Genomic DNA, 24,375 nt, shown 5'->3' with positions numbered 1-24,375 from the left:
ATGGCAGAACACACTCTTGGGTGACGCGTTACGTATATGTGTAGTTAGATTGTTATGTGTTACATTACAAGATATATATTTTTTGTGAAAAACAATACTGAGTTGGGGCGAATAGTAAGTACCCCTGGAAGTGTGCAGCTGTCTATGTTTCAGATAAGGACCTGAGACCCTTTGAAAATTTTAGTGTAGGTAGCTAATATCAGAGGCACCCATCCTGTACATAATGATAATAATGGATACTTTGCTTGCAATTTCATTTGTTCTTGGTCCTTGACATTTAGATACTGATATGGAATTGGAATTCCATATTTCACTCTGTTTTGTAAAAGGCTTTGAGAAGTTGTCTGCGTGTGAAAGCCGCTATATAAGTGCAAATGTGGAGTCCTGTAGCTCAGTGGTTAGAACACCCGCTTTGCAAGCGAGAGAGCTAGGTTCGATTCCCAGCAAGGTGAAACCTTGGGCAAGTTTCCTACTCCACACGCCTGATAATAATCCCTCAAGAAAAAATAAATAAATTAGTCAGTTCAATCCATGACTGTTTGTGGGACACTGATGTGCGCAATTGGCTGCCGCATTTCGCCCACAAATATGCAGTCAATTCACTTTACAGTCTATTCTGTGAAGTGCTTTGAGACATCTAGAAGCCGTGAAAAGCGCTATATCAAATGCAAGGATTATTATTATTATTAAATTGTTATATCTGAAATCCATGTTGTGACTGGACTTCATGAACAAGTTTTGATATGGTACAATACTAGGATTCAGCAGAAAAAGTCGAATCCAAGAAGCAAAGGTTTGTTGCTGTGCTACTGAAGAAGTTGTTAATCTTAGTTAAAGCTCAAATATCACATGAAACTGGTAGTGAACTCACAGACAATTGAAGAGGGCGATATGTGGTTTTAACTGGTTATCCTAACGTTGCATTCTGGGGTCCCAAAGCCTTGGCACTTGCCAACCTGTACCTAATACTTTCCAGAATTAGGCAAGCAGGATATGTCCCTCCTAGGAAAGAGTGCACCTTCCATTCCAACCATCTGTCTCTTGGATTTCCATGTGTAGGTGAGATACATGGAATTGTCAGTTTGGTTTGGATACTTTTAAGCATGGTGATAGGTTTCTGCATTTGTCAGACACCCGGCTGACCAAAAAAAACGAAGGGTGGATAAGATGTAAGTAAGAACACAGTTGTTAGTCAATTGGCAGATTGCTTTTCTGGGGGTAATAATCTTTTCAAAAATAAATAATAATTTGGTCACTCAATCCACGACTGTTTGAGGGATACTGCTGTGTGCATTTGGCTGCCGCATTTTGTCCACAAAATATACAGTCAATTCACTTTACAGTATATTCTGTGAAGAGCTTTGAAATGTCTAGAAGACATGATAAGGCGCTATATCAAATGCAAGGATTATTATTATTACATTCTTCATTGACTCATTTTGTAGTCTGACTAATATCAGATTTATTTTGGACAAGGTGATGTGCCCACAGCTGTCCTGCCCCCTCAAACCAAGAGAAATTAGATTATTCACATGAGCGCTCAATCCCTCATTCATTACAGTGCACCTGTGTGAGATTGTGACGTGAGAATATATCCCTTCATGTGATTATGAATGGCAGCACTAATATTCTCCCTGGCAGCCACACAATGCTAATTCTGTGAACTCATTTGTCTGTCTCCGCTGTCCATCTGTTACTATAATCATATATGTTGGCAGTGACATGAAATCTCTGTTTTAGTGATATCACAAAAAATCGGAAACAAAGTCACTATTTCATATTGTCACTCACTCCACTTCAAAGATGAAAGCAGAGGTTTAGGACCTTAAAACTCACCGTCTTTGTGAATGGAATCACAGTTTACTGCACTTTACAGTCAAATACTATAGCGGCACAAAAAGCAACATGGAGAAACAAGCTGCACAACACAACAGATTTGATCCTGATCCACAGAATTGGTGGAAGTATGTGTTAGCTACCACCAGATGGATCGCACTGGCTTAGAAATTGTAGACTACTGGTAGTAACTGACACAGGTGGATAAGTTTCCTGGTAGTGAAACCTGTTATTCTTGGATGTTTATCTCAAAGCAATGGGAGGTTCAGAAATTTGTACACAATTGTTGTAAGTCAGTGCTGTTTGGCTACACATTCTTGACTAGTCTGTTTTACAGTAAGATTAATCACCCTCTACGTGATAAATAATGCTTACGTTTAATATAGTACCTTTCACATTAAGACATCTCAAAAGTTTTTCACAGGATGAAATGTAAAGTGTCGTGACTGTATTTTGTAGGCAAATGCAGCAGTTAATTTGTGCACAGCAATGCCCCATGTGGTAGTTGTGGATTTAATGCTCCTTAATTTGAGACAAATATAATACATTTATTTAATTATACATTACCATAATTGACATAAATGAAACCCATCCAGACTGGATCAGTGAGGTGGAGTGCATCCTTGGATGGTAATGCTGTCAGTGCCTGAGAAGTGGAGATGCTGACAGGAGCCAATCAGGAGGGCTTCAGTCTTGTTGACATTGAACTGGAGAAAGTTAGCTCTCATCCAGGATTTGATGTCTGACAAACATTCTGTCAAGACAGCTGTGGTCCTGGAGTTGAGGGTGGAGGCAGAGAGATAGAGTTGGGTGTCATATACGTACATGTGGAAGTTGACCCCATTTCTGCGGAACCAAGAGGGAGCATATAGATGTTGAAAAGGAGAGGAGTAAGGACAGAGCCCTGAGGAATGCCGCACGAGACAGTGCGGGGGTTGGAGAAGAAGCCGTTTGGGGAGACAAAGTGGAGACGATGTGAAAGTGATGGTGTGAACCAGTCAAGGACAGGACAATAACGTTTGCGGTGAGTGGAGCGTTGGTGGAGGAGGATAGAATGGTTGACAGTATCAAAGGCAGCAGAGAGGTCAAGAAGGATGAGGAGACACAGAGAGCCCTGGTCACAAATGGACCAAATATCATTTGTCACTTTGACCAAGGCTGTTTCTGTGCTGTGGGAAGCACGGAAACCTGATTGGACTAGAAGATACTGCAAGTTAAAACAAACAACTTGTATTTATAACAGATAATAATAATCTTTGCATTTTGTATAGCGCCCTACCATGTCTTCAAGACAACTCACAGAATATACTGTAAATTTGAATTGACTATATATTTTGTAGGCAAAATGTGGCAGCCAATTGCGCACAAGAGTATCCCAGAAACAGTTGTGGATTGAGTGACCAAATTACTATTATTATCCTTTTGAAGATGGTTAAGATTTGAAATTTGAAATTTGTGATGAAACTGAAAAATCATCCATAAAGCATCACATTAAGAAGAATTAAATCTTAAAATGTATTCTCACTTGCTAAGATTTTTGTAAGCAAACATGACAATGTATAGAAAATATCCTTCAATATGGTGTTTCAGCCTCCACTGAGTTCAAGTATCAGCGGAGAGTCTACAGCCCTCTGACCTAGAGGCAAGAATGAACCAGGTTGACAAGGAAACAGTGAAGAAAGAGGAAAATGCTACAAAAGAGAATAACTAAGTCACAAAAACATAATCCAGGTCAAATTGATTGGTCAGAAAGGAGAGGAAAGAAAAGTGGATCAATAACCATGGGAAAACTAATGTTTAAAATATATTGCTGGCTAGGGGGTTTATTGATTGCTGCGATGAACTGTTAATCTTTTCAAAAGTAATGAATGTATCCATTCAGACATTCATAGATCAATGAGGTGTATATATAATAGGGAGCCCCTGAAGCCACTTTATCGTAGAGTCTACTTAATCCGTTTAATCTGTCAGAAAAGTTATGCAAAGTTTCTCCCTATCTCTCAAACGTGAATCGAACAACAGTCCAGGAATAAAACGTCCATCCTATTTATTCCAGGCCACTGGGTAGCCAGTTATTCCAGCTGTGGGTGACAGACACGAAGGTGCCCTCTCGTCCCCAGTCAGAGGCTGTGTGTTGATGCTGACCCTCACGGTCTGGCTCTGGCTCTGGCTCGGGGCTGATTTGAATCTCCCGGTCTGTCAGGAGGTGCGACGTTCTCAATGCAACGTCACAAAGCACCAGGAAGTAGTGGCGCTGGGCAGGCAGTGCTGGGCTGTGCGGGCGGGCAGGCAGGCAGTGCTGGGCAGTGCCGGGCGGGCAGGCAGGCAGTGCTGGGCAGGCAGGCAGGCAGGCAGTGCTGGGCAGGCAGTGACTGCCGGGCAGGCAGGCAGTGCTGGGCAGGCAGGCAGTGCCGTGCGGGCGGGCAGGCAGCCAGTGCTGGGCAGGTAGTGCCGTGCGGGCGGGCAGGCAGTGCCTTGCGGGCTGGGCAGGCAGTGCTGGACGGATAGGCAGTGCTGGGCGGGCGGGCAGGCAGTGCCTTGCGGGCTGGGCAGGCAGACAGTGCTGGGCAGGCAGTGCCGGGCGGGCTGGGCAGGCAGCAGTGCCGTGCGGGCTGGGCAGGAAGTTACTGCCGTACGGGCTGGGCAGAGAGTTAGTGCCGTGCGGGTTGGGTATTGAACCTGTGCGGGCTGGGCAGTCAACTGGTGCCGTGCGGACTGGACAGCGAACCTGCGCTGCGCGGGTCGGGCAGTGAGCGGCTGGGGGGAGAGGAGGCAAAGGGGCAAAGCGGTGGTGCCGCTCCTGCTCCTGGCTTTCCATGCCGTGCGCTCCACTCCCCAAACCGAAGGGGCTGCGAGCCGGAGCCGGAGCCGGAGTGCGGGGATTCCACCCGAGGAGCAACAGGACAGGTCAGGCTTCAGGGGCAACTCTCTCAATCGTTGTCACAGGAAACTCCTACTTTCCTCAATATCCTTTATAAACATTTGCAACGTGGAAAATAACAATTACAAACTCATACCTTCTGTGCTTTTTGAGGTAATGAAGCACAGAGACCTGAGTTTGTACTTGTTACTATGTGTGCCTTCCTGAAATGCACAGTGTTGGGTTGTCTACAGCTGTGAGAAAAAATTCACAACCAGAGAATTTATCTTAAAAGAGAGCAAATTTTTTTTTTGCCGTGTGATAATAACCTTTGCATTTGATTACAGCGCCTTATCATGTCTTCGAGACGTCTCAAAGCGCTTCACAGAAGGTACTGAATTGACTATATTTTGTGGGCGAAACTTCTGCAGTAACTTCTGGAAATATTATTTTCTCCACTTTTGCAATATATGCATAACGTATATCTGAATGGCTTTCAAAATTGTTAAACTGCATTTTTTGGAGGAATGCAGGTATTATCTACATACTGAGTTAGCGGCTAAGATAATACATGTAGAGTGATAAACAAATGTCTGACATTGAGTTCTCAGCAGTAATTTAATCGGAAATTTTCTCATGATGCCTTCAATTCGGAATGATCTTTGAATCTACAGAATGAATTATATTCTGGTGACTTGCTGTAAAAAAAAAAGTGGTTTCATTATGTAAGTTTTTATCATTATGCATGATGGGGGAATACAACATAGACAGAAGCGTAACAAAAGGCAAGTATTACCTCTTGTGAATGGGACTGTATGTAGCACTGTATAATATTTTATGCACATGGCGATATCCGTGATATCAAGATACAAACCTAGACACTGGATAATTTAGAGAAATGACTACTATAGGTTGAAGCTTTTTATAATATAATTTCTTGATATCTTGATATAATTTGGTTTTATAGTCCAACAAACAAAGCTGAAAAGCTTCCTTGCAGGTGGAATTAAAAACCTGTTATAATCTTCAACCATCTGGTGTTCTGAATACTATTGGTATTTTGGAGGGGTTTATACTTTGTTTTGTACTATAGGTGGTGGCACATGGTGATTTCAACTGTGAGCAGAATAGGTTGGGTCATAATAGTAATTCTAAGGTCTCTGTGACATCAACAGATTTGTTATTAATCTGTTGTATACTTTAGTTTTTTTTCCATTAATGTCTGTATGGTATAAACTCTGTACTTAAATGAATTATAAAGACTGTACTGGTTATTGGAGTAAATTCTGTATTACACTTTCCACTGCTTACCCTCTGTAAATGAAATGGCAAGCCATGAAATTACACAGCCATGAAATGCATGATTATATATGTTATATTAACATTATTTATGTTAACACTGTTTAAGTATTTGTGCAATAAGACACAAAAAAAGTGATGAGGAAGGCTAATTTTTAGAAGAATGATGTACGTATTTTAAAATACCTCATGAAAGGTACCAGTTTGATTCAGTTGGTAGCACAACTGCTTTGACAATCAGAGGTTGTGGGTTTGAAATCTTCAGCAGCATCTGAGGTCAAAATCTAGGCTGACACTCTAATGTGTATTTTTGAAGGTGCCGTCTTTTCAGTAAGATATTAAACCAAAGTGGTTCAGATGTGCATTAAAGATTGAATGGTACTATTTTGAAGAAGGGAAAGGAGTTCTCTAAGTGTCCTGGCCAATATTCTTCACACAGACAAAACAAACAGATTTATTGCTCTCATCACATAACTTCTCCAGAACAGCTGGAGAAATTATGTAATAAGATGTCTTGAGATTGAGCACACATCCTTTTTCACATGGCTGCATTGATCAAAAAATATTTATCTTTGATTTTGTTACAAGTATTAGTTACATGGTCTCGATATTGGCATGAATATCAGTTGCATGTTAAATACTGGCAGTTAGACTTTGCATGGATATAATACAATAACCACCACAACTACACAACAAATTGAATTTATGTAGTGCCTTTCACGCCGGGAGGATATCCCGAGGTGCTGAGGGGTTTGGATCCGAGCTGGGGGTTGGGATCAAGAGAGGTGGAGAGCAAAGGGATAGAGGTAAGAAGATGATTGAAGGCACAAAACCAGATTTGAGAAGTTCATACAGGGAGTGGTGGGAGAGGAAGGAATGAAGCTGGAAAGCAAGGGCTCAATCCAGGATTTTGGAAAGAAAGGGAAAGTTGGAGATGGGATGGTAGTTTGAGAAGAGAGGTCAAGGGAAGGTTTTTGGAATCTAGTTTGTATTTTTTCTTAATGGGATTCTTTATTAAGGAATCCTAATTAAATTCTTGTTATGGAATGGAATTCCCGTTAAACTCCAGAAGTGAATGATGTCGGAACAGAATTCCCACAGTTTGGCATAATATACTTTCAGTTACCAGGAGTCACCATTTGCACTAGTTGGAAGGAATCTTGTTAAGAAATATTTTAAATGAGACTCCAGTATTTCAATACTATTAGGTTCTAAGAGATGACCCCGATGAGCCCAGAGAATTGGTGGATATTTGCCATTCAAGTTTTGACTTGCTGCTTATAGCATCTTCTTCTATTTTCTATATACTGATAAAGATAGAATGTCTGTCTGTGTGTCTGTCCGCCAATAAAGCAATAACTGATTGACTTAGAGACATGATTTATACCTCATTGGAAAGTCTTGCAAGGTGGAGTGTCATGGGCTTATTGTTTAGGAGGAATCTCCTATCGTTAATGAGCTATATTAAAATAATGTTTTAATTAAGACCCCAAATAGGTATGCATGGTATTCTGTAACAAAGTAGTTATGCACAGTTTTCTGCAACAAAGTAGCGACAGAGGAAATCACACATCCTTCTTGAGAGATAAGTCTTCCAAGGGGGAGTATCATGGGCATATTTTTTTCTAATAAACACAAAATGTCTGTCTGTGTGTCAATAACGCAATAACCGATTGACGTAGAGACATGATTTATACCTCATTGGAAAGGTCTTGCATGGGGGAGAGGAGTCCTCCCAATAAGGAGTCTTCCCTACAGGAGTCTTCCCTCCGGGAGTCTTCCCTACGGGAATCTTCCTACTGTCCTCCCAGCATGAGTCTTCCCAAAAGGATATGTGTGAAAATATGTGAGCAAGTGATGCTAATGAGTTCAATAGCATATTTTCTTAATCTTAAGGGATAAAGACTCCTTAAAAGTAAATATCAACTCTTTCAAGGACAAATAAAAATGCCAGATGAAAGAGAAAAGACCGATTAAATGAAACTGGTTGCAAGCATAGCTGCAATGGGTATAGCTAGTTATTAATAAGTATAACTAGGAGAGGCCTAAGAACAGTTACCATGAATTCTTATTATTTTGGCTCAATTCAGATAGTCCATATTCAGAATTATCCTATGCCTTCTGCTGTCAAGGCAATTTGTAACCTGATTAGCACTTCATTTTAGATTGCTGACTGTCCATTTTTGATGAAGTGTCTTATCTGATGCATTTTGCTTCTGTTTTTTGACTTTCAAGCATTCCCCTCATTTGTTTTCTCGTCTTAAATAAAATGGGTAGTTGTGGAAAATCTGGAGGTATTCCTTTGATGCTAGTAGACAAAGAAAATAAGATAGCACTTAAGATCTTTACAGATTGATTCATAGAGCTTTTATATTGTTGGAAGCAAACCAATATCAATTGCAGCAGTGCAGGGGTGTGGAGCGGGAGTCCAGATTTATGCTTCAAACTCCATATCAAATTGTGGCTATTAAAAGCATACAGAATTTCAGAATTTTCTCTTAATTTTTTTAAAAAAATGTATAGTTGTAAGATCTTGGTAAATTGATTGGACTGCCCGAGAACTTTCAGGGTTATCTCAAGAGAGTGAAATTGACTGGTGAAAATGGCTTTGCTCTTAAGAAATAATTATTCTGGGTTGATTGCAAGGCTCCATCGCAATTTCTTCTGATCCTTCTCCCTTCCTCTCCTCCCTTCCCCAGTTTATATATTAATGGATGATTGTGGTTAATTTACCAGCAATTTGCTACCAAGTGTGTAGTGTAGATGGAGTATACAAGTATCTGAAATATTCATTATTTTCTAATGGAAAAATATATAGATTTATTCTATGGGTAATCACTCTCTGAGTTTTGTGAGTTAAGTTAACGTGTTTGCATTATATTTGGGTTTGGAGAATACCAGCTTATTGTTTTTCAACAAGCAAACCAATGCATTGTGGAAATTGGAAGCATCTTTATTTCAAATTTCAAAATTAATTCAAATCAAGAATTTCTGATGGCTAAAACCTCAGCTTAGTGCTTCAAATTTAGACTTATTCGGGGGTGGAACAAATGCGGTAATTGATACAGGCAGCCTAAGAACTGTCCTTGGTTAACGCTAGATATTCTGTATTTCCTTGGTGAATCCCTTGCGCATGGAAAGAGTTTACAACAGCAATTTACATATACAGGAAAGCACCTTTCACATGGGAGGATGTATCAAAATGTTTCATAAAGGCAACTAGGAGTCTGAGCTGAGGGTGGGAGGACCTTACAAAGTGGGGGAAGGCTCAGCAGGTTGACCAAAAGCGTGGTCGAAAACAAAGGTTTTGAGATAGGCTTAAAGGTGGGGTCGGAAGTGGTGAGGCAGACAGAGTTCCAGAATAGCTGAAAGTTTGCATGACAATGGTGGGGCTATTATGATTTATTGACTACTTATTAACTGTTATAAACCTATAATAATACTTCTATTTGATGTAACACCTATAATGTTGAAGGTTGTGGCAGTCAATTTGCCCCAGCCAAGTCCCACCAACAGCAATGAAGTGAATAGCCAATCTATGTGTGAGTATTGTTAGCCAGAACATAAGGTAATTTTATTACTCAAGAGGGAGCTAAATATATGCCAGATCAAATAACTTCGATTTTATTTTAAATTAAGAATTTTAATGCACGGGTGTCTGTGTGGGAATTGATTTCTGGATCACGGCATTAGATAAATTCTCCTAAGAGCAAACTTGGGCAAAGATTTAGGTCTCCAACAAATGATTATTCTTGAGTTTTGGAAGAAGCCATGTCAGTTCTGAGTATGCAATTAGACCAAGGAGATACAAATTAAAATGATACATCAGTACAGTAAAATATTACACTAATGGGGATGGTCCCATTGTGGATTTAAAAATCAATGCGGATTTCAGATGACACTGAACCAGATTTATATTATTAAATATTTAATAACCAAATTTAATGTAACACAAGCAGTACTGTATTCTAAAGTGCAAATACATAGAATACAATACTTTACTGAACCATACTCTACCCCCTTGCTGGCTAGGTGCTTAGTAAAATAGACTTTTTACTAAATGAACACTTCTAGCAAAATTATTCTACTTCAATTAAAGTTTTACAGGACTTTAATTACTAAGTTGGTGCTTTCACCTTCAGGAAAAACAAATCAAAGTCCTTTTTTGCAGTTTACGATTTTGCCATCTATCTTTGGAGTTTTTAACTACTTTGTTGAATGAGCATGTGCTTGTCTATCGAGCAGATGTGGGAGCTGCACAACAACAGATTTCACTTATATAGTGACTTTCATGTAGAATATCATGTTGCTCTTGAAGTGCTTCACGGAGACGATAGGGAGTACTGACCAGTAAGGATAGGAAAGATCTTGGAGGTTTTAACCAAAGCCATGGTCAAAGTTTTTAAATGGGCTTTGAAAGAAAGGAGAGAAGGAACAAGGTAAATTAATTTAGGGAGTTCCAGAAAGCTGGGACATAGTGCCCAAGGGCTGCCCACTAATACTGAGACAGAAGAAGTGAGGATTGAGCAGTAGGTCAAAGTCAATAAGCAGATAATTATCACATCACATACCTCTTTTCTCTTCCTTCCCTCTAACTCAGATATACTGTTTTCAATGTGTAGATTAAACATGTATTTTCAGGTAAAAGTTTTTTTCCTCAATGAAGCTTACTATGTCTTGTGCTGATTTTATTTTTCAAAGCGGTCAGCTGTGACATTTTTTGATCGGTGTGGTCCATTGATGCTGTGCCAAACTGGTCAACATAGGGATGCCTTGGCAAGTTTGAGAGCTCAGTGATGGCATGCACATCCGGACAGCTAGAGTTTCATCCTTGAACTTTTAAGAGTACAACTGGCTTAGTAGCAAATATATTTGTGTCACTGCTTTATTAAACGATTCACTGTATGGTTGGAGCTCGGAGGTCACAAATTCTTCGCATTGCATTATTAACTTCAATGGGCAACTGGGCTACTTCATTCAAGAGCAGATTGTCAGATATCAAAAAAAAAGTGTTGGTAAGGTTATTTTTCAGAGTTTGCTTTATATTTTGCTTGGATTCATTTGCATTAGGAAAGCTGATACCAACTTAGTAAGGATAATGCTGTGAGTAAGGCACACTCAATCTGTTATTTAGGATTGTCCTTGTCTCTAAATTTTAACTGTATGCATTTTACAACCTTTGCTTAGAAAAGGTAGACAGCATCATGTTGGTTACTGTCCTGACCAATAATCCTCCATATTATTTGGTCATTCATCTCTGCTTGTTCGTGGCACTTTGCTGTGGGAAATAAGTGGCTCCTGCTTTTTGTTTTTAAAAACAGTCACTACATTTGACTGCAATTTCATGTGAACCACTTAAAGACATCTTGACTTCATAACATCTGAAATCAAAATTGTTCTATTCTTAAATGCATTTGGTGCATTATGACTGGGGATACTTAAGGGAGATTGTGAGAATATTTAAAGTGAGATCAATTAAATCTTAGCAGTCAGAATGGCTTGTTAACTTTAAAATTAATTTATGGACAGTATCTGGCAAAGAAACACAAAATCCTCAATTCCAGCAACAGGATTAAAGAAGAAAGATCCAGTCAAAATCAGGCAGTTGGGAGGAGATTAGCTAGTCCCAAAATTTCATTAAACAGATTTACAAGGACATAATCCAACAGCAATTACTGTACTATTCCTTGATTATTGTCAGTGATTGTTGAGAAAAGGAATGCATTATGTATCGATTTATTGAGGAATACTAACATTTTGACATACCCCCCCCGCCCATAAAAAAATTCTCTTTGCAAGATGAGCTTCGTCACACTGTTGTTTCCTGCAGATTAATGTAAAATACATTTTTAAGAATTATAATGGTACTTATATAATAATACAAACAATAATGCTTGTTTTTGATATGGTGAAGACACCCTGCAGTGCATGCATTTTATCTGGTATTTCAGATCGTTTTCCAAGGCCACTAACTTAGTTTCAACTATTTTGTATTTTGTTTTTTTTATCTGTGTAGTCAATTGAAAAATTGTAACAATAATAAGCCTTGTATTTGATATAGCGCCTTATCACGTCTTTGAGATGTCTCAAAGCACTTCACAGATTATACTGTAAAGTGAATGGACTGTATATTTTGTGGGGAACCGTAATGTAACTGAGCTTCGTTGATTCAGTGGGATATCAACATGAAACTGCACAAGTGCACAGTTAGTCACTTCATATCTTTTTATGCTTCTTTTCAAATATATATTGATATTCTTTACACTTAATTCAAAATTTCCTGCAGTCACCTGCAGACTATCTCTTTATGTAACTTCAGAAATGACTTCAGGATCATAAAACCTTGTGTGAAAATAATAATGCAGTCCAGCGGCAACTACCACCTGCCCTGACTGCAGTTGGCACAAGCTGCCCAAAGCCAAGTCAAACTGCTCACAAAAACATTAAAACAATACATGTTGAACTGAGAACTGGCAGTATGTTCAAGGGTTGTAAGAACCTTTGGTCCTCAGATTCATATTATAAACTGTTCTTACCTAGCATATTTGATCTTCTCAGATTACATACAACCCTAAAGTTACAAAGAAAGAATTTGCATTTTTACAGCATCTTATCTTATTGTCTCTAAGGGCTTCATAAGTTATTCCGATCAAATGAGGTGACTATTTGTATCGGCGAACGATACCATTTGAGAAATGAGTTTATCTAGCTGTCCTAGCAAACAATCTTCTGGATAAATTGGTCTTTTATTTCATGTCTGTTTGTAGGACACTGCTGACCTCAGCATTTCTGCTGTGTTTGCCTACAAATACACAGTTAGTATATATGATTTATTATTATCTGTGATAGCACTGCAATATGTATGTGTAAAAAAACAGCTGGTGAGTGAATGGAAGGTGCAATTAATAAACATGTTAGCTTCACAGAAAAATACAATGTAAAATTGAGAGTCAGACATTCATTACTATTTTCTTTTGGTAGATCTGTAAAAATTAAATAAGAAGTGTGAGCAAAAAAGACAGGATGAAGAAGAAACGTTCTCAAAGATCTGATGAGGATACTACTCTTTGCTGTTGTGAGTACTTTAACCGGAATGGAGAGAGAACACACATCCTGGCCAGCTGCTGTGACTGTGAGGATCTGGATGATGCATGTGACAGGTCAGAGCCAATCTTGCTGTAATTGTTTCAGTCCTTAATATTGGATGTGCACGGAACAGCGAATGGATTATGTTAACTAACATGCTTTCATTTGCAGGTGTCTGAAAGGCCAGTCCATCAATCCACAAAGTCTTGAACGAATAGCAGATACGATTTCTGACCGTCTCCGTGTGCCATGGCTTTTGGGCTCGGGCGCTAAAAAAATTGACATCACAGTACTGCCACCTCTTATCCTGCTTCCTATCTTCCTTCATATTGCAGCCCTTCACCACATCTTGGCACTTATCGTTCTTACAATAGTACCAATATTAGTTCTCTGGTATTACTACATCACCCATCATAAGAAAGGGCAGACTCTGTTTTTCCTCAGTTTGGGTCTCTTTTCCCTAGGCTACATGTACTATCTATTCCTGTGTGAAGTATTTCCTAAAGGAGATGTTAGCCTTGTGCAGTTAATGGTACTAACCAGTGGTATGGTGCTGACACTGGTAAGCTTAAGACAAGCCAAGATGGACCCAGGCTACCTCAGAGCAGACAATGGCAGTACTCCAATAAAAGATATCCACACTCATGTCACACCTGACTGTTCGAATGGCATGCATAAAATTCAACAAGTCGGTAGAAATGGTTCCACAAAGGTGCATCATCTTGGACATAATGGAATGCAAGCAGGGAATGGGAGCCTGGAAAAGAACTGGTGCAACATCTGCAAGATTTCAAGACCACCTCGTTCAGGACACTGCCGGCTTTGTGCAGCTTGTGTACAAAAGCTGGATCATCACTGCGTGTGGTAAGTTTTGACAAGTTGTTTCTGTGTTTAGACTGCCTTGGCTTCCTTCAAGTGAGGGACCTGTGAAATATGGAACCGAAAAATGACTATCGCGGGCAAAAAAGTATGAAGTAGGAAATCCAACGTGTAGTGTAAAGTTTGATCAAGTAGTTCTCTTTTGCTAAAATGGCATTTTGTTTTTCTATTGGTTAACAAACAAACTGTTGCAGAGTAATGTTATCGTTGATATGGATACTCCCTCCAATATTAGAGTGTCATTCTAGACCATGAGTTCAAGTTCCAGTGTGGAGTGTGAAACACAATCTTCTAACCCAGAGCTGAGCATGCCTTATTTATTTCCTAGAATATTTCTTTTTTTCTATTGGTCATCAAACCATTGCAGATAAAGCTATCATTCTTACAATTGTATTATTAGTGAACTGGTTACAGTGTGAATGTTAGTTATGCTGTATTTAAGGTTTTTTCAGACTAGACTGGGAACTGAAATACTTAATTCATATGTCGTCTCAGGGAGTAATTGGTTTGCGGGATACCACATTAACTAAACAAATGTTCAACTGGCATTCCACTAGCTTGCAAGTCCAATGGCAGCCGTGGATGGCTTCAGGTCCAACTGTTGTCACAGATTTGGGGAAGGGGATGTCACATCCATGGCCAGTCTTATTAAGGACAATCTTGATAACGTTCAGCAAAAAAAGTGATAATTGTCCCATCACAAGACACAGTTTGCAGCACAGTTTGTGGTTGCTGAAGTTCTTGACCTTGACCTTGTGTAGTTATAATCGGGGATAGGAAGGGAGGAAATTCCATTATATAATAAATATAACAATAATCCTTGCATTTGATATAGAGCTTTTCACGTCTTCTCGACGTCTCAAAGCACTTCACAGAATAGACTGTAAAGTGCATTGACCGTATATTTGTGGGTGAAAAGCGGCAGCCAATTGCACACAGCAGTGTCCCACAAACAGTCGTGGATTGAAATGACCAGTTTATTATTGTTTTTGTTTTGGAGGGATTATTATTAGGTGTGTGGAGCAAGGAAACTTACCCAAGGTTTCGCTCTGCCTGGAATTGAACCCAGGTGTCTTGCTTGCAAGGCAAGTGCTCTAACTGCTGAGCTACAGGACTCCACACGGCACTGGTTCCAGACCAGCAGAATGTGCTTTCTGGTGTCTGAGTACTGTACTGACGATTGAGCTGGATAGATAATCACTAATTTAAGTTAATCTCAGTCTCCACCATAAATGGTTTCAGAGAAGAAGCAATTTGAAGAACACTTTTATGATTTGATTGCAGTGCATTTGATTTGAACCATTTTCCTTGATCCCAGGATTAACAGCTGTGTTGGTGAAACCAATCACCGTGCATTTATTCTGACCCTCGCCCTTTTCCTGTTGACCTCCCTTTATGGAATCAGTCTGACTTTGAACTCCATATGTAAAGGCAGAAGCGTTTTCATGGCATTGTTCTATTGTCCTGGAGTCTACAATGATCACAGGTAAGAATTGTGCGACGACTGTTTTAGACTGGATTAATTTGGCTATTTTTAGCTAAAGTAACTGTGAATTCAGCTCAATACTTTGTGGCCAGGTTAACCATTTGATAGCAGAGCTGGCTCCACTCGTCGTTGGTGCACATGCATATTCTTGTGAGTGAGCTTCGCAGTTCCTTGTTGATGGCAAAGATTAACATTGTTCACAATGTACGAGATCAATTCTAACCTCTTCTATTGTATAAAACTGGCTAGTTTTAGCACTGCATATGGAGTGAAATATATATTTTTGTATCGATGACTAGTGCTGATTAATGGAATTCTTCTCAAATTTTGGATCCAACCCTCTACACTGTCCTTCCCTTCAACCTGCCCCAGATTCCTGCTTTTACCTTTCCATTTGTATTACATCTTTTCTTCCTTTCCAATGATGTTTACCTAAAGTGCTGTCGTTATCTCTAGCTGCTTTCACAAGTAAATGGAGCAAATGGAATTGGTAAGGAATATAGTACATTAACAACAGCAACAAAATAACATTTGTAAAGTGCCTCTTACGTTGGGAGGACGTCCCAAGGCGTTGGACAGACAGAGCTAAGGACCCGAGCTGAGGGTCGGTTTGGGGAAGGGTGGAGGCCAGGGGGGGAAGCAGGGAGATCGAAAGCATGGTCGAAGAGCAATGTCTTGAAGGTGGCGAGGGAGGGTGCAAGATGGAGGGACTGCGGGATGGAGTTCCAGAGGGTGGGTGCAGAGTGGCGGAAGGCCTGCCCACCGATAGTGGGGCGAGCAAGGCAGGGGACGTGAAGCAGGCCGGAACCCACTGAGTGGAGGGAGTGAACAGGGTGGTACGGGGTTAGCAAGTCGGAGAGGTAGTGGGGAGCAAGACTGTGGAGGGCTTTGAAGATGAAGACCAGGATCTTGAACTGTATCCTCTGTGTGATGGGAAACCAGTGGAGTTGTGCAAGGATGTGGGTGATAGGGTCATGGAGCCTAGTACGGGAGAGGACATGCAGAGTTCTGGATGATCTGCAACCTGTGGAGGGAGGAGTTGGGGAGGCCGACAAGCAGTGAGTTTACATAGTCGAGCCTCAATGTAATGAAGGCGTGTATGAGGGTTTCGGTGGGTGGCCTGCCTGCAGTGTGAGACAAGTGTCGGAGCCGGGTGACGTTGTGGAGGTCGGGGAAGGCAGAGCGGGTCATGTGACAGATGTGGGGTAGTTGAGAGTCAAACAAGACCCCAAGGTTTCGGTCTGCTTAGTAGGTGGAGTGTCCAACCATGGATGGTGATGCTGTCAGTGCTTGAGGTAAGGAGGTGCTGACTGGATCCAATCAGGAGAGCCTCGGTCTTGTTGACGTTCAATTGAAGAATGTTAGCTCTCATCCAGGACTTGATATCTGACAGACATTCTGTCAGCACAGCAGTGGTCTTGCCCTACACCAGGCCTTAAAGGCAAAGAACAATCATAGCAGAGCAAAGAAATTGGAAGTGTAAAACCAGAGGAAAGTGAAAGGTGAAATTAGAATCAGCAACAAGGAAGAACATTATCATGATATATACAACTGTTCAGAACTCTGCAGCTCGTGTACTGTCCCGCACCAGGCTCCGCGACCACATCACTCCCACGCTCGCTCGCCTCCACTGGCTCCCCATCCCCCAGAGGATCGAATTCAAGATCCTCATCCTCACCTACAAGGCTATTCACGGCCTTGCTCCCTCCTACCTCTCCGATCTACTATCCCCCTACTTACCTGCCCGTACCCTCTGTTCCTCTGGCTCCGGTCTGCTCCACATCCCCCGCCCTAACCGCCCTACCATCGGTGACCGGGCCTTCAGCCTCTCAGCCCCTAGGCTCTGGAACTCCATCCCCCAGTGCCTTCGCCTTGCTTCCTCCCTTTCCTCCTTCAAGGGCGGTCTCAAGACCTTTCTCTTCAACCGTGCCTTTAGCTCCCCTCTCGACTCTCTACCCCCTCCTCGCTCCATCCCTTCCCTCCCCCTGACCATTTACCCCCTGCTCGGGTCCAGACCCAACTGTCCAGCGCCTTGGGACGTCCTCCCGACGTAAATGCAATCTTGTTGTTGTTCACAAATTGTGCTTTCCCAAGATGTCATGTGTTTGATAATGGGGTAAAATTTGTGGCATTTCTAATGTAGGTCAGGAAATGCGATCACCCAGCAGGTTGCAATACACCTCACCAGATAAGTGATTGCTTCCTTTTCAGCTTCCAGCTTCCACCATATTTTTAAAAAATCTGAGGCAGGTGATTTTTCTTTTGTAAATGTTATGCCCTACACCAGGTTTATTTTGTTAGATATTTATTTTCTGATGTTGATCTGCCGGAGAGGACTGAAACCCACTCTCTCCTAGACCAAAAAAAAATCCTTTTATTGATCAAAAAAGGCTGTCTGGCAAATTGATGAAAGTCACTTTTTGGTCAAGAAGAATTCAGTCCTCCTTGGCAGAGCAACTTTGAAAAATAATCAAGGAAAAACCCATTGAGCTTGATGTATGGTCTGATATCTACACAATAAAAATTACCTGGCTAAGATTCAAGCAAATGGTGGATGGTGTGGGCATATAAGGAGAGAAACATTTAATATGAGGGATGTGCTTCCACCATTGGGTGATGGTTTTCTCTGCATTAAATAAGGCATGGCAGACATTTCACCCTCATATTTCCTGTGTTTATTCAAGCGTTCTGAAATATGAGTTGAACCTGTCTTAATTGTGCAAATAAATTGCCTGATACTGTATAGTCAAAAATCAATCCTGGCTTTGCAATGTAGGAGAATCTAAAGAATACCCTTCACTCATTCCCCCCCCACTCTCTCCTCCCCCCTCCCTTGCCACGTATGTATCATTAAATACTGTGCTTGCTTGTTCAGTAATATTGTATTTGTGCTTAGGGGATCTTCAATATGGTGGCCCAGTATCTCTGAAGAAAGGTGAAAGGCACATGACTGGATGGTGGGGAGTATTAAAAGTGCTTTTGCATTCATCACCCACCAAATCTAAATGAATGTGCTTATTAAAATATAATTTTTAAAACTCCCGGTGTAAACTGAGTATGTTCCAACAGGTAATTTTGATTGCAGGATTTATTGCTCTGACAAGGAAGCCTCTGGTGAAACATTTGTGCCTTTGTCACATGATTTATCAGATCTTCGTTTCTAGAAATAAATTCTCTATTCCGCAGATTCTCACCAAGTACCAATATTTGTCATCTCCAAGTCATGAAAGATGGGCTGAACAGTCGGGAGTAATATTTGTTATGATGTAAACTGTTCTAAAATGTTAGTATGTAAAGGAATTTTACAATGTAGGGGAAGGATCAACAAAAGTGGAGATTTATTACTGTACACTGAATAACTCTAACTCGCATTGTAGTAGTACTGCTGAACAGTTTGAACCTATCACTATTTTCAGTGGTACAGTTTTTGATTTGAGGCAATTTAGTAGTTTCAGTACTTAATTATTTCAAGGTGCAATTGAGCTACCTGTGAACGAAAAGCAGAAAGCTACTTTGAAATTATTAACAAGGTTATTAGTACCAGGGTATAGCCAGATACATTGTTTAGCAATGTTCAATGACCTACTATGTGATTTTTTAGGCAACAATTACTTATTGGGACATTTACTAATCTAGCATATTCATTGTTCTGTTGGTTTTATTTGTTTAATATTTTTTCTCCTGAAGTTTCCGATGCTAGTGTCTTTGCCAGATGAGGTGCAGATACGTTTTCCAGGATTTGTAGTGGCCTGTTGAACGTGCATAAGATTATTGTGACGTGACTGGTCAGCTGAGCTCACCCTCCCAGTGGAGATGAACCTGTCGTTTGCTTGGGCACATCTATTGTCATTGCTGAGATTATAAACTTGCCATATAAGGAATAGCAGCCCAGGCCTGCACTATACCATTATGCTGTCTATTAAATTCCATTACACCAGTTGATAATTACCTCTATAATTCTATAATAATTATTTTTTCTAACTCTGCCTACCTGCCTACTATTTCATTGGTGATTTCTCTCAACAATTTGATGGTACTGTGTGTGGTCAAGCTGTTCATCATTGAATATATAGCTCGTCCCTTCTGCATCTGAATACCGCATTTCTTGGACATTTCATTAAACTGGAATGCTAATGGAATACAACAGCAGGTTTTAAGTTTTATTTCAGCTTTTGTATTTTTCTGTGTTAAACAATTGTGAAATATGCATGCTGCCTGTTAAACAAAATGCAGTAAATGTTAATGCTACACATTTTTTTATGAACAATAACATTTGCACATCAGGTCTGTTATTTTCATCACATCTAAACTCGCTTTTTGTTGAATAATTTACAAAACCTTTGTTTAAAGAATTGCATACATTACTGTAATCTGCCTAACTCTATTGGTTTATTTAATCTAGGAGCACTGGTTCTTTGAATCTAGGGATTAAATGTTGCTGTAAATTCTGTTATTTTCCTAGTTCTGCATTGTCATTCACCTGCGTCTGGTACTGTATGATCATTACTGCTGGGATGGGTCATCTCTTCATCATCCAGTTTATCAACATCAGCTGCAATGTCACAGAAAGAGAAGCTCGGCTAACCTTGAGAAACAAGACTGGGCACAGATACCTGTGGGGACTGATCATTATAATTGAGGAATACAACCAAGGGTTCATTAACAACTGGATGGCGTTCCTGAAACGTAGGTCCAGTCCTTCAAAGCCATGCATTGAAGACATAGTGTAATGCTTCTGATTGATTTTATTCAAAGACTTGTATACTTGTTTATAATTCAGCTTGTATTTTCTTTGCTATGTATTACAACAACATAACTGTGTTTGGATGGTAAAGCATTTTAATCTTTTTTCATGTTCATCACTAAAATAATGACATTGTTATCTTTTTGCTATGATATACAGTATTCTGAAATCCCATATTGCTGCTTTGAGATTTGATTAGAAGCACGGTAGAAAGAGAAATTACTTTAGCTCAGTAGGATGTTGAAATAGGGCTACTAAAGCGAAATATAAGGTTATAACATAAACTATAAGTAATGCATAGAATGCTCCAATATCTCATTCACACCACTGAAATTGTTTTAACATTAAACTTAATTTAATAGCAACACAACAGCACATATGACTAAACAGTGTTGAACAAGGATGCAGGATCTGAAATTTCTCATGGTTTTAGCCTGTTCACCGTTGCCTTACAATTTTAAGATCTTTCACAGTTTGGAAAAAATCTTAAATCCAATTAATTTAGAAACTAGTTCTTGTTTTAATAACTAGCCATGTTGAAATGCAGAGTTTTTTTGGTCAACAGGGAGTCCGACACAAGCAAAAAGCCATCACTCTGCTTAAGACTATTCAAGCCACACAGAAAGTTCCACGAATGTAAGCCATCTTTACATGTAAATTTCCCCATTTGTTTGGATTGTGCAATCTCTCCTGGAGAGATCCACTCCACTTACCTAAATCTGGAAAGTATTGGGTACAAATTGGCAGAGCAAATGCTTGGGAAATCCTTGGGAAATCTTGGGAGTGAGTGTGTTAGATTACTGCTGGCGTTTAATGAAGTTACATAGCTTGCCATGCAAGCGCTGACTGGCCAATTAGAATTAGAGCCATCTTGTTCGGGCTTTTACTTGCTGGATTAACAAGAGTTGAAAGGGAAGAATTCCTGTCCAGTGCAGAAAACTGACTTCCAAATTAAGGCAGAATTTAAGAACATTTCCAAAATTTGCATAATCTTCAATTCTAAGACAATTAACCTTAATAATCTTAAGGCTAAAACCAGAGGAATTAAGGGCCTCTTGTACTAATAGTACCAACTTAATACTGAATTTACGCAAAAAAAACTGGCAATAGAAAAGCATTTGAACGTTTAAAAAAAGTTTCCAAGTTGCATATTTTTTCTTTCCCCGAGAAAAGCATTGACTGGAGAACAGCTGATAGTCTGGTTCCTGGTAATATCACACTGTTTTCTACTGACAAAAGTGCAAAGAACACTATTTCTTGTCTTCTGCAAGAGAATACTTTTTTAAAAAAAAATGTAATTTACTTTTATATTGCAAATTTCAGGAAGTCTCAGAGCAATTAAAGATACAGCTAGATTTTTTTTACTCCTTCCCCTTGAGTAGTCTTTGTACTCTTGAAAAATAGTGCCTTTTTATGGCATGACCCTAAACTAAAGTTACATCAGGGTGAAACAATAATTTCAACCTTTAGTGACAATTCAAAATATCCATACAAAATTTAAAAACTATTCAGAATTTTTTGTTCCTTTAAGAGAATTCATTTCTAATATGAGTATGTAATTTACAAAATATATACTCATATTATAAATGTAATTTTCTTTTCAAAAATTATTGGTAAACAGATAGATATTAAAAAAAACTTTAATATGAGTTGCAATTTCAATCCAAGCACAGAGGTGTTCAATATGTGTTTATGAAATTAAAGTTTATATTATTCATCTGGGGACAGGGTAGTCGGTTGATTAAATGTTTGCATAACATCCCCTAGTTTCTGAAATATTCTGTATCTTTTTACATTGCTCCTTATAAAGAGACAGTTAGACTAAGTAATACTGGTCTTATCAGATTCATGCCTTAACTAATCCAGAAGTCAACAGTAACCATATATGCTTATTTTCTTTGTTGCAACTGTTGCTTTACCTTCTGCATCAAATACTCCTTATTTGTCGAATGAACTGATTGGGCTTTTTGACTCTGGGTTGAATTGAGTCGATTATTGACGCTCTCCAAAAAACAGCCTGACAAGAAATCCACGGCTGTAAAGGGACTGCAAATTGGTGAGCATTTTGTCATTGTCTTACTTTTAGCTTGACAACCTCCTCTCACTTGTAATGACCACACAGGGTTATCAATATAGTCTTCCATTATGATTTATGGTGAAGTGTGGTCATTCACTCAAGCCATTTATTATCTTTATCAAATGCAAACCATCTTAGAAGCACAACAACAACAAGATTACACTTGTATAGCGCCTTTCACGTTGGGAGGACGTCCCAAGGCGCTGACAACAAACTATTCAGAAAGGGTTCTTTTTTATTGATAATTACAGATGAATATATTAACAATTTACTGGAAGATATGACTTCCACCAGACTCTGAATATTCTATCAAACAGGATTCCAGAACAGTGAATAGCCAAAACCCAATATGCTGATTTACTGGATTGGGCCTGAGGTTTTGTAAACTTTGGATAGTAGTTCGGTATATAGCAGTTATTATGTCACTGAATGCAGTAATAATGCTGCTGTGAAGGATTACATTCCAAATGGTTTACCAGTGCATATATTATGCTCCTTGATTTGTATTAGGCTAGTTAGGTGGACTACAGGAGAGTTTTGTGTTTTATTTGCAACAGGCTCCTAATTCCTCAAGGTCTTTGAGCTCCCAAAACTGGGAGTGCAGTTTGCTTGGAGTTACTTATCATTGATTTCCAAGATCTTGTGTCTAATCCTGTGAGCTGATCTAGAACACTTTGATACTAAAAATGACTGCCTGTCTGGGCTGTTTGATTTTTGTAAATGAGTCCTGTGGCTGGTAGTCATTCATAATCATTTTGAAAACCTTAAAACAAAATTGACACATTCAATGAAACCAAAGACTAGAGACAAAATAACTTTGGGGCTACTTTTATTGACACAATTTCAATGATGAAACTGTACATTTCTAGTGTTGTGTTCTTTTACAGCTTTTATAACTTCTATAACTATATATACTTTTTTTGTAGAAAATGTTAATTTTGAACAAAGGAAACATAAGCACTTTAATCCAGATCAAATGCACATGTATCTTTTTGAATGTGGAATTAAGGATGCAGCAGATCTGAATAAAGTAATGCCACTTACACAGTATAGAAGTCTGCTGTTATAGACAATCATGTTAAAACATTATTTTGGAGGTTACTGAGTAGATGACACTTTCCAATTCAGTCTGAATATAGATGGTGTGTAGTATAAAATATTGATTTACCGATAATGCTACAAATAGTTGTTTCAAAGCTTTATAGAGTACGGTAACCAATAGCATTGAACTTCAAGTTTCATATAACAAATCACAGTTTAAGTGAGGACAGGATACCTGAGGTTCAAAATACATGGTTGTAGCTTTAAGATTTGTTTTTTCAACAAAAAAAGTGTACACTAATGTGAGCACTGTACAAATTAGACTATAACATGTCATGTGAATTAGAAGTGATAGTAAATTAGATACAAATCAAGACAGCTTTGCTCAGGTGGTAGCACTCTTGCCTGAGTTATATGGTTGTAGGTCTACGGCCCAGGTCGGTACTTTAAGCTCATAGACCAATGCTGTACCACATTGTTCGATGTGACGTCCTTCGGATTAGACATCAAATTGAGGCCTGTTAAGGGAAAGATAAGGGAAGGCAGAGTCTCTCCCGCTTTTTTTGGCGAATCCTCCAAATAAAATTCACTTCATGACTGTTTGTGGGACATTGCAAGGCACAAATTGGCTGTCATGTTCATCTGCAAATACAATCATTACCATAAATCCTGTGAAGCACTATGAGAGGTTTTGACGTTATGATAAGAAGCTATTTCAAATGCAAGAATTATTATTATTCTAGAGAGAAAATTAATCAATAGCTGCTAACTTGCAGTATAATGGATTTCTTTTTGAATAAGGAATCTGAGTCACACAAATGTTAACTCGTACATCAGCCTGATGCCCATCCACTCTGATGTGATCGACTTCCAGAGACATTCCTGTGGTCAGGAGGCATTCCTATTGAGATATACTGCAAATCAGAGCGTAATATATTTGCACTGTGCTTTGTGTATAATGAGTGATGATTGTATTATGCAGGTTTTTGAATATATTTGTAGTCTCAGGTCTTATCAAATTAGTTTAAAATTATAGCAATTTCAATAGAAATCCAGAGGGTTTTGTT

General features: G+C 39.4%; 1 protein-coding gene across 1 annotated transcript; it reads left to right on the top strand.

The window, feature by feature from the left end:
* Positions 1 to 4,449: 4,449 nt before the first annotated feature.
* zdhhc23b (zinc finger DHHC-type palmitoyltransferase 23b) lies at positions 4,450 to 20,264 on the top strand. The gene is made up of 5 exons (XM_007901152.2): positions 4,450 to 4,743; positions 12,977 to 13,155; positions 13,253 to 13,945; positions 15,279 to 15,446; positions 19,909 to 20,264. Exons 2-5 carry the CDS (start codon positions 13,019 to 13,021, stop codon positions 20,174 to 20,176), a joined length of 1,266 nt encoding a protein of 421 aa, XP_007899343.1. The 5' UTR covers positions 4,450 to 4,743; positions 12,977 to 13,018; the 3' UTR covers positions 20,177 to 20,264.
* Positions 20,265 to 24,375: the final 4,111 nt, after the last annotated feature.

The sequence above is a fragment of the Callorhinchus milii genome, unplaced genomic scaffold (genome assembly GCF_018977255.1).
Source record: "Callorhinchus milii isolate IMCB2004 unplaced genomic scaffold, IMCB_Cmil_1.0 Scaffold4, whole genome shotgun sequence".
Lineage (NCBI taxonomy): Eukaryota > Metazoa > Chordata > Chondrichthyes > Chimaeriformes > Callorhinchidae > Callorhinchus > Callorhinchus milii.
Note: the sequence above shows the minus strand (reverse complement) of the source record. Positions and strands in the feature narration are given on the sequence as shown.

What these genes read in the sequence shown, in the direction of transcription:
- zdhhc23b (XM_007901152.2), top strand. Translation starts at nt 13,019, where the DNA reads ATGAAGAAGAAACGTTCTCAAAGATCTGATGAGGATACTACTCTTTGC. An exon ending in CTGGATCATCACTGCGTGTG is followed by an intron (nt 13,946 to 15,278) that starts GTAAGTTTTGAC and finishes CCTTGATCCCAG; the next exon opens with GATTAACAGCTGTGTTGGTG. An exon ending in GGAGTCTACAATGATCACAG is followed by an intron (nt 15,447 to 19,908) that starts GTAAGAATTGTG and finishes TTATTTTCCTAG; the next exon opens with TTCTGCATTGTCATTCACCT.